This window comes from Sardina pilchardus, chromosome 20 (genome assembly GCF_963854185.1).
Source record: "Sardina pilchardus chromosome 20, fSarPil1.1, whole genome shotgun sequence".
NCBI lineage: Eukaryota > Metazoa > Chordata > Actinopteri > Clupeiformes > Clupeidae > Sardina > Sardina pilchardus.
The window spans coordinates 19,535,954-19,546,800 of NC_085013.1; the positions used below are offsets into that span (position 1 = coordinate 19,535,954).

Sequence of the window (10,847 nt, forward strand, 5' to 3'; positions counted from 1 at the left end):
CCGCTTCCAAAACCACAGTCCTTCCTATGGTGAACCAGAAAATAAGACTATCAAATCTCACAGGTGGATGGGCTTTTTATATGGCCGAAAACAACACAAAAAAAAACCACAATAAACCAGGCTTGCTTCTAACTTCACTCCCACACGAGACGGCCTCTTTTTTGATGCTTTAGATTTGTGTTGTCTTGGGCACATGAAAGGCAGCAATCATGCAAATTACGTTTCCATTCTCACAGACGTAAAAAAAAAAAAAAGAAAGAAAAAACAGAGATGCCTGAATGTGTGACAAAAGCCCGGACGGCACGCTTTCCTCTCATACATACATTTAAACATAACATTTTGAATCCCCTCTGTTTTCCTCCTTCCTCTCTCCCTCCCTCCCTCCCTCCCACCCCCCACACTGGATGAAAGCTGGGGCCTTCGCTTTGAGTTGTGAAGGCAGATGGTCCCCATACTAAGCAAAATGAATTCAGATGTGGCAAATGAATCCAGATTACTTCAACATGCAAGGGGCTGAGAGAGAGCTGGAGTGGAGCAGGCTCGAACAGCACAGTCTTTTCTATTTATTGCATTTTCCTCTCTGTAATTAAATAGACTTTTATGTAGCTATGCTTCCCTACAGACGCCTAGTTAATTTACAGATTTAATCTCAAGAAAGACTAGGCTAGACTCTAGGAGCTCAGAAGTCTACTGTCAGGTGATGTTTAGTCTGACTCAATCAAAGAATTCTATTTTTAATAATTCTGCATGTTGTGGTTTTAAATAAATATAATTAGCACACATAAAATACACTACTGCAATATATAATAAAGAATATTCGATAGCCTACCGGCAGGGTTACGACTACACTATCCTAAAATTCATTAATGATCTTCATAGAAACATATAATACATACTTTTTGGTATTTATTGGTCTAGTCTGGCAATTACAACAATTACGCTGGTAGGCACTGTGAATCTACGGTGTGTCATTATAATTTAGGGAAGTCTAAGTTATATTTGGGGTAATATGAGAAACCCAAGATGTCAAGTAACCTCATAGTGCCTAAGAGTCAGCTCTTTTAATTCAACTCAACATCCTCGACTGGGTAGTACCACACACACACACACACACACACACACACACACACACACACACACACACCAAAACCTCACCTACAGTACGCCTCCCTAAATAGTTGGCATAAAAAGTAAAATCATGCATAATCCATTTCCCTCTTCCCAAAAAGTGTGGATTAAAAGCCCTTGGACATGGCTTTCAAAAGGACCCAGTGTAAGCCCCCCTCCCCAGTAAAACAAGCGAACGTATTAAAATCTCCCCACGCTTCACCTCCTGGGGATTTCCACAATAAATTCAGAGGGCATGTCAACTCCATCTCCTCTTCTCCTTTCTCATCTCACGTATGAATTCTTTTCAAACAAACCTTTTCTGCAATAAAACTAATGGAGGCCGGGAGTAGAAAAATAAAAAAATCTCTAACTGAGCTTTCAAATGCTTAAGCCAATCCAATACTGACCCCTAAAATAAAGCAGAAAATAAACTTAAAGAAATAGAAGGTGAATATCGTAACACGGTTTAATCTGCTTGAAATGAAGTGCCAACACATGGCATAGGCTAGGCTGTGTGTAGCCTACATCTGTATTTGTATTGAACTGTGCTGCTGATAGACTGATGTGATTCTGTGGAGTTGCTGTGAAAGAGAAAAGATTGTATGGCATTCAGTCTTGTTTTAATTCACCACCGAGGTCCAACTTCAGATAGTGGTGAGTAAATGTTTTTGGCCAGGCTTGCCAAACGACTGTGTGTGGCGGCAGGGGTGGGGCACCTCCACACCGAACCAGCCAAAGCCACTTTGCAATTTGAAGCAAGCACACTGATCCACAATACGCTTGCACAAAAACATAAACAGATCCCATTGGCTGGGAAAATAAATGAAAATAACACCAGCCTTGAGAGGTTTGTGAAAGGGCTCTTTGACTCACATTGAATATTGACTTTTCTGTCTTATTTTGGCCCAAACCGACTGAAGTTGAATGAAAAAAAGTGTTTTAAGTACCTCCAAAGCTGAGTTTCATCCTTTTCATTGCACTCACATGCTAAAATGGCTCCATTTAAAGCAGGTTAAATGTGAGAGACTGTGAGAGAGTCCACCTCTGCAAGTGCCATGCAGCTGTTTCAAACAACGTTTGATTAGCATCAACTGAGCCATGTGCATGGATAACTATTTAGATTAGGAGGAGAGAATTCTCTCATTCTCTGCCACATCGAAGCAAACAACCTTACAAAATCCAGAGCTATTAGGCTACTACTTCTAGCACTGTTTCACGTCGGCTGTTCATGTAAATAGTAGTAGACATACGTTTATGAATACTTTGGTACCTAATTAACATACAATACAGGGATAAGGCCTATTTCGTGACCTATTTTCTTCTTGCTCAAAAGATTAGCTTTGTGTGGTGGGTGGGAATCTTGTGCAGTAATTGCTTGTAGCCAAGGCTTATCCTGTACTGGGAAGCGGTCGTTGGGTGGTGTAGGCTATAGGAAAGATTATTCACTCACTGACCATATGACATTTTGTTCAAGAAGAATATTTACCTCTTAGTTTTAATTTCCCTCCAATCTGTCTATCAAGTTATGAGCTCCTCCGCGTGCACCTCGCTCCCATGTAAACAGTTCTTCACCGGCGACGTTTTAGAGCGTCATGGATTTCCTGACAGCGGTGGTGTGTGGGTGTTGTAGTTTACAGGAGTTATATAACACACTAACTCTGATTCACAAATGTACAGCTTTTGTAGTTTGGAGTCGCACACTGAAATACGCACTTGATGGTTAAAAAAATGACGAGCGCCACCTAAAGAGATTTCTTTGGATAGCCAAGTTGCGCGCGGCATTTTTAACATGACAGTCCATAGGCAATAATACCATCATTCTCAAAGGGATGGTGACGGTAGCCTATCCTTATAATGATAAGATAATGCCGCTTAGCCTACTAGGCTACCGGTAAAATTATGATGTTGATTATTAAACTGCTGCTGCTGCTGCTGCTGCTACAACAACAACAGCATACTAATAATGATAATAACAATAGTAATAATAGACTAATAATAGACTAATATGATTAATAATAGCCTATGGGCATTGGCCTATCAATAATGGTTTATGTCAAGGTTGCTCCAGAGGTATTCCAGCAACTCGAAATATTTGTTGTCTTTTCATCCTGGCAGCATGATAAAGAGGAAGTGAGTCACTTCTCGGTGGCCTTTTCAGTTCTCAACGTTTCTAAAACAAGATAGCCTATTGGCTATATTTTACAAAGCACGAACACATCTTCACGACAAGGAAATCCCTGTAGAAATATGTAATTTGTTCATGGCTAGACCGTATTTTAATCCAACTTGACTATCATTATCTTGCTAATAAATATATTTAGGCCTGTTCCTAACACAGGTTCACAAAATAAGCAAAACGGTTTAGCCTTGGAGGTAATAGCCTACCGAAACAGGTTGTCCAATGGATGTTTCTTTCCCGCAACAAACTAATTTATTTCATTAATGAACCCCGCCTAGACTACTAGTGAGCTGTAGTAGGTATCACTACAAGGTCACTTTCGCCTAAACCATTAAATCTAAACTGGCAGACTAGGAATAAAGACCAGGGCTTTTTAGTTAAAAGTGTTATTTTCTACAGTGGAAATACGAGGCTTTGACCCACGCCAAACAGTAGAATTCTTCCATTTATTTTGATGCGGAGAGATGACTGGCCTTACGCACCACGTGCTTCGGTCTCATCAGCATAATATTCGTCCTGGTTCTGCTTATATATAAACCACAAAAACCTGAGCCGTAGAAGTCCCTGCCTCCTAAGACAAACCACACAGAGAGACAAAAAAAACTGCGGGTTTACATCTCCTTCATCTGTCAGACCGCAACGTGTGGGATCACCTTTATTTTAACCCTTGAAAACTGGGACTCCTGTTATGCGAGAGAAGTTTAATTCTTTAAGACAATTCTGTTCAAACTTCGAATTGTTTTCGCTATTTCACGCTTTCAAGTGTTTGCTCTTTGACGCAGTCACTCCGTCTGATTTACGCAGCGTGCGCGTCGATTATTTGCGTTGTTAGACAGCGTTGGATACACGATGAAACTTATTTATTATTTGACTGTGTGCTTTTAAGCTGTATTTACGACATCATCGCTGAAAAGAAAAAATGACCACAGACCATTAACATCACGGGTCCATTTCAAGAGGATAAGCTGTTTTGCCTCTGACAGTTTTCATCGAGAAGTTCAAGTCCAACATAGTTTTTGCACACTGATGAGAGAAGATATGCGTTTGAACGCTTTGTAGCCTGTATCAAGGACTTTGAAACTTGCGGTCTATGCATCGATCGTACGCTATCTTTATGGCAGCGTAGCGGAATACGCATCTCCTGAAAGACTGCTTAAAAGAAAACCTTCGTATTCTTCCTAAGTGCCCTTACCTCTACTCACAGTGTTGTGATGCGCATTCCCGTAGATCCCAGCACTAGTCGGAGGTTCAGCCCGCCGTCCAACAGTCTTCAAACAGTCCCCGGGAAAATGAACGATGTGAACACAGCCACGACTCAGCAAGACGGGACCTCAGCTGTGCCGAGACTTCGGCCCCACGACAATCGGACGATGGTAGAGATCATCGCGGATCACCCAGCAGAACTTGTGCGGACAGATAGTCCAAACTTCCTTTGCTCCGTATTGCCATCGCACTGGAGGTGTAATAAAACTTTGCCCGTTGCTTTTAAGGTAAGACGTGTTTTTCATCGTCTAGCAGTGAATGTCTCTTTATGTTGAAAGGAGAGTGGAGTAGCCTATATGTTTTCACATTTACATCTGAAATTGACCCACTGTTTGGATTGTTGTTGTTTTTTTAACAGATAGGCTATGTTTTCTCCAAAAAAACAGTAGCACATATCCAAGTCTAGGTTGCTTTAATTAACTGACTGTTGATAATGGGGTGAACGAGATTGGTGTGACAGGCGTAGGCGATGGTTAATTATGGTTTAACATTAAATTGTTAAAATGGTTCGAAGGGGTTAAACAAATAGCTTTAATCCAGGTACAAGCGTCGCCAGTGTTTAAAAATAGAAATGCCACCGCACTTGCCCCACCGCAATGATGGAAACTCCTGAAATCCGAGAGAGCCGCGCTATTCATAGCGACAAACGCATGCATCTTTAATAACGTTAACACCTATGACTAAATTATATAGGCCTAATTACACGCACTATACACTAGCTCCGATTGGATTCATCAAAGAAAAGTTTTTGTTTAAGCGTTTTCTTATCGTTAAATGGTTGAACTTCCCTAAACTCTATAGACAGCTGACATCAAAAGTTGAAGACATTTTATTTTGTAAGTTGGCATGCAATAAGTTTTTAGAACATACAGGTTACATGGAAAATACTGTATATGGCTCATGCAGTGGAGGATTTGGTGGAATTCAGTGTTTATTTTTAAAAACCTGAAATAATGGTATTTTAATTTAACCTTTAATTAAAGGGCTAAATTAAGTGCCTGCAAAATCACATATTTTTTGGTTTTATAGCAGTGATATTATGGACCATACAGTATATGAGGTTTTGTTGTGGAGTATGATCCTCAATTATTTCCTATGTAAATGTTTTAGCAATAAAAACATTGTGGGCATAGTGATGGAAAAGTTTGACAAAAATCACTGATACAAAATACAATTATTAGCCTATATATATAAAATATGTGCTTACTGCCAAAGCAAGGTTTTTGTAAACAGGAAAACAGGTAATTCTTCCACTGTGCATGGTTGTAATCCATGAGTAAAATTATTGGTCACTTTCAATGTCAGACTATTTTCTTGCCTTTGAAATATATATATTTCTCAAAATAAAAAAAAATAATAATTAGGCCTACCATGACATGTTGGAAAATATAGATTTACCACAAATGTTTTTTGCTTTTGCGCAAATGTTGTCCAGTCATACACACATACAGCAATGAATGGGTCATTGCTGCATTTATGCATGCTATTCCCTGTGTGTATTTTTATTGTGATTGAATGTGGAATAAGATAACAATCGTTTAAATGTTTAAAAAAAAGTGAGTTTTGTTATTCTTTGTAAAGGAATTTTCCACCTGTGTATAGTGGACTCTAGTTCAGCTGAATACGACTGATCTGTGGCTCAATCTCTGTGTGTGACAGTGTGTTGTGACTCTATGTAGCCAGGCTCTACAGTGTGTGTGTGTGTGTGTGTGTGTGTGTGTGTGTGTGTGTGTGTGTGTGTGTGTGTGTGTGTGTGTGTGTGTGTGTGTTGTGACTCTCCTAACGTCTGCTCCTCTCCTCTGTGCCCCTCAGGTCGTAGCACTAGGGGATGTGCCCGATGGGACAGTTGTGACCGTTATGGCAGGGAATGACGAGAACTATTCGGCAGAGCTCCGCAACGCTTCAGCTGTCATGAAGAATCAAGTGGCTCGATTTAATGACCTGAGATTCGTGGGCAGGAGTGGTCGAGGTCAGTTCAACAGCACCCATAGCACATCTTATTTCCCGCTGTTCAATAATCCAGAACTACAGTGGTTCACCTAATAGACCTTATGCTATGTACACCAAGCAACATACAGCAGTGCATGCTCGCAGAGGAACAAATAATGCTTGATCGCAGTAATTCCACCCTGTAGATAATCTGTAGAGATACTAAACCACTTCTTAGGTCAAGTAGAGCCAATTTTTTATCAGTTTTTTTTTTTTTTTTCCAAATGACCTGTCAAACTTGTGGCATGGAAGGCAAAAGCAGAAATGCCATGTTGATGTTTCTAATTACATTGATCAATAACAGATGTATTGTGGGGTAGGTCTGACCAGCAGATTGTCTGTAGACTTTAAAAGGGCTGAAGACAAACAAAAGGGTTGTGTCTTTTAGCAGCTTTGGGCCCGAGTGAGGAGAGTTTGTCTTTGAGTAGAATTCTTGCGCCTCCCTTCAGCAGAATGAAGAAAGCCAAAGGGTGTGTTCCAGGCAGCGCTAACTGAATTTTTTGGTCTGAGCTTCAAATTGCTACAGCTGCAAAAAAAAAAAAAGAAACAGATATGCGTATGCACACACAGATATTGTATAAGTACGCGCGCATACTCCAGTAACTACATATAATCGGAACAGGGTTCATCATCATTCGGTGTACTGTAAGATGGGGCCGTGCGTTATTGCGCGGCCAGGATTGTGTAGACTGTGAACGGACAACAGTGGGTACAGTGCTGTGCTAGCAGCCTGGTCATGTGTGGATGAATGCTGCTTTTGATATGGGAGCAATTATGCCCCCCATCCCCTTCTCCAAAAAAAAAAGAAAAAAAACGAAGAGAAAAAAAAAAGAAAAAATGCATCTACACGAGCCCTGTGATCCTGACGGAAGAGCCCCATTGAAGACGTGGGCCTTTGAAGAGGACAGGCAGCCGGATCAGAGGAGCAGGCAGCCGGGCTCGCTGAAGCTAGAGGCAGGGCAGGCAAAGTGTGCGCAGTCTAGACTTGCCTCCCTACCTTCCGCAGACCCCTCAAAAGTGGAGCACAGCACACAAGCACAGCACAGCACACAAGCAAAGTAACTCCAGAAGGGCCTCTTGAATCGATTACGATAGATAAACAGGAGAAGGTGTTTGGTTTTGAAGTTTAAAACAATTTACGCAAAGCCATGATGAAGCCGGATCCCTTGATGAAGCAATTAGAAATGAGACTTGAGGTTCTTTTGCTTTGTTTTTTTTTTCCTTTTCTTGTTCCCCCTCATTCAAGGGACTGCTCAAAGATAAATCAGTCGTCTGTCAGGGGGATGTGTAGCTCTTTGCACCAGGCCTTCAGTATTCTTAATGTAAGCTCTGGCAGCATTGACAACAGCTAACATGTTTTCAAACATTTTTCTCTGTAACCCCCCCCCCACACACACACACACACACACACACACACACATATACCAACCAAATGCATGGTCATATACATAGACAATTATAGTGCTCTCTCTCTCTCTCTCTCTTTCCTGTCACACTTGCAAAAACACACACACACACACACACACACACACACACACACACACACACACACAGATGTACAATGTATCTTTAGCACACATACACATGTACTATATTTAATTCCCACAGTTGCACACATATTCTCTCTCTTTCTCCAACACCCCCTCACTCACAGTCATGCACAAACAAACATCCCTCCACACACACTCACGCACACACACACACACACACACACACACACACACACACACACAGACACACACACAGTCACCGTATTACATAGACCGCATGTGTAAGCATTATCTTCTGCCAGAGCGAAGGCCCTAAGGCCCGCATGAGTCCAACTCCTCTGCAGGGTTGAGTGTCTCCTGTCTGCTGTCTGTGTCAGAGGATCTGTGGGAGGAGGAAGCCTCAGCCTCACTGCACACAGCAGAGCACAAGTTACTGAACACCAGAGACGACACTAACGCGGGGAGGCAGGATGAGATTAGAACGAGATATCAATTAGCCGTGTAAACAAATCAGGAACACAAATGTCATGACCCATGCGCACACACACACTGACACACACACACACATGCACACATCCTGTCTCACTCTGTCTCTCTCACAGTCACCTTTGTATAGAGATCATGATCTGAATATGTGTTTGTCAGTTGAAAGATAGTTGGAGGAGCATGTAGATAGATACAGTAGATACTTTATTGATCTCCAAGGGGAAATTCAAGAACTACTGAAATAGTTTAGGTATTTGTTTGTGTAGTTTTATCAAACATTACTTGAGACAGAAAGAGGTGGAGATTGGAAAAATATTGATCAAGCATCCTTTTGAATAAAGGAACCTTTTTAAAGTGTTGCTATTACACTTACCATTACAGTTTATGTCGTAGGTTGATTTTGTGTATTCTACGTAACACACTGAGCAACCAGCAAAGTTAATCATCATCATGTCAATCTGTCAATCTGATCTTGACAAGAAATCTAAAAAATAAATAAAATTTGACATAATGTCGATCACCTCTGGCTACTACAAACCGTTTAAATCCGACCACACCTCAAGAAAAACAGCAAATCTGATTAATCATTTTCAGCGCAAAGCTTTTTGTGCTGTAACCGTCTATTTCAAACGCATGACATCACCCTTCCAGTAAAGGCATGTCTGTACGTCCAAACGCTGTCACATGTATCGTTTCGTTTGCAGTCTGGGATAGTCGAAGTCTGGCAAATTTGCACATGATTAGAAAATATGTGTTTTCCTGAGTTCAGATTGAGTCAGATAGGGCACAGAACTGGGCTCGGGGAGAGTCTGATAATGCTAACCACAGATCTGTCACCGTGCTGAGAGCGTGAGCCAGAACAGTGCAGCAGTAGCAGCATAATCAAAGCAGTATTAGAAGGCAAGCATCCTGGAAGACACATGACGCCAAGTGTGGCCAGCAGCTTTATTAAGTCACCCATCTTTTTCCACCCACCTCTTCCTGTCTCTGCTGCAGATTGCAAGGCCAGCGAGCGTGCCATGCCTGACTTCACGGCATACTTTACAGATTACTGCTGCTGAGTTCACCACTTTGACAAGCTGGGCTAGTCAGAGTTTTTTTCGTTTTCTTTTTTTTTTTTTTTTTTTCCTATTCGCAGTGGTCTTCCTCAGAAAAATAAAAAAGAAACTCTCACTACATGAAAAGGTCGTGCGAGGCTAGAGAAATCGAGAGAGAATGAAAGAGAGAGAGAGAGAGAGAGAGAGAGAAGAGAGAGAAGAGAGAGCAGAAGTCAACACAGACGTGTTTGCCTTCTCACCCCTCCCACTGATTTCTACACCATGAGGCCATGGGGACTGTAGCTTTGCTACACTGCTCTGCTGGGCGCCACACACACACACACACACACACACACACACACACACACACACACACACACACACACACACACACACACAGAGAGAGAGAGGCACATTAGTGTTTCTCCACACTTGTGTTGTGTATGAGTATACAGTCTGGCAGAAATTACCATTAGTCCACACATTACAGCAGCTGCCTGCCATACAGCAGTCACATTTCCTCTGACTCTTGATTTATGTCGATATAATCACATATTTCTTCAGTCCCTGACACCTTATTTCCGCTCAAATCATGAATGATACAGTGTTACATTGCACCACGAGATGAGTGTTACACACTTTGAAGGCACTGTGTAAAAAATGACTTCACTTTTTAATGTTGCATTCATTAACCCAGAGATGCGGATGACAAAAGGCTATAGTGAACTTGCCCGAACTTATCAATTATACAGTGTTAACCTAACCATGTAAGTGTCATTTTTTTGCCCCCATCGCCACAATCGGCTATTGTTGGCCTCTCTTTTCTAGCCATTAACTCCCGGGCCAGCTTCTGCTCTGAAGCCCACTGTCAGCATTATCACCACAAGGAGCCGTGCAAATGGGTGGCCAAGGGGCTGAATGTGTGGCATTGTGCACACGACTAATGGTGCTTGAACCTCTTTTTTGTGTGTTTTGCAGGCAAGAGCTTCACGCTGACAATCACGGTATTCACGAACCCACCCCAAGTGGCCACTTACCACCGCGCCATAAAGGTCACCGTGGACGGCCCGCGGGAGCCAAGGCGTGAGTAGCCCCTCCGACCCACCGACCGACCGACAGAGAGAGAGAGAGTGTGAAAGAGAGAGAGAGAGAGAGAGTGAAAGAGAGAGAGCGAGAGAGAGTGAAAGAGAGAGAGCGAGAGAGAGAGAGAGAGCCTACCGTCATGTGATAATGATTAGCCGGCAACAAAGAGGTGCACGGGTCCAAATGCCGTGTGCGAGATGAATGATGCTG

At 42.1% G+C, this 10,847-nt stretch overlaps 2 protein-coding genes across 5 annotated transcripts in view; one reads left to right on the forward strand and one right to left on the reverse strand.

Annotated features, from left to right (window-relative positions):
- supt3h (SPT3 homolog, SAGA and STAGA complex component) overlaps positions 1–4,586 on the reverse strand; it is a 98,806-nt gene extending 94,220 nt beyond the window's left edge. Inside the window, exon 1 of one of the 3 annotated variants that reach the window (XM_062522616.1) lies at positions 4,492–4,586. The gene's annotated coding sequence lies outside the window, so the exon portion shown is untranslated. Of the gene's footprint in view, positions 1–2,596; positions 2,728–4,491 lie in introns of those variants that run through there. The other 2 variants (XM_062522613.1, XM_062522614.1) reach the window with 2 other exon arrangements.
- Positions 1–10,847, forward strand: part of runx2a (RUNX family transcription factor 2a) — a 51,978-nt gene that overhangs the window by 18,804 nt on the left and 22,327 nt on the right. For both annotated transcript variants that reach the window (XM_062522611.1, XM_062522612.1), the window contains 3 exons: positions 4,517–4,779; positions 6,365–6,521; positions 10,533–10,637. In XM_062522611.1, the coding sequence (XP_062378595.1) occupies positions 4,517–4,779; positions 6,365–6,521; positions 10,533–10,637 (525 nt within the window). The remainder of the gene's footprint in view (positions 1–4,516; positions 4,780–6,364; positions 6,522–10,532; positions 10,638–10,847) is intronic.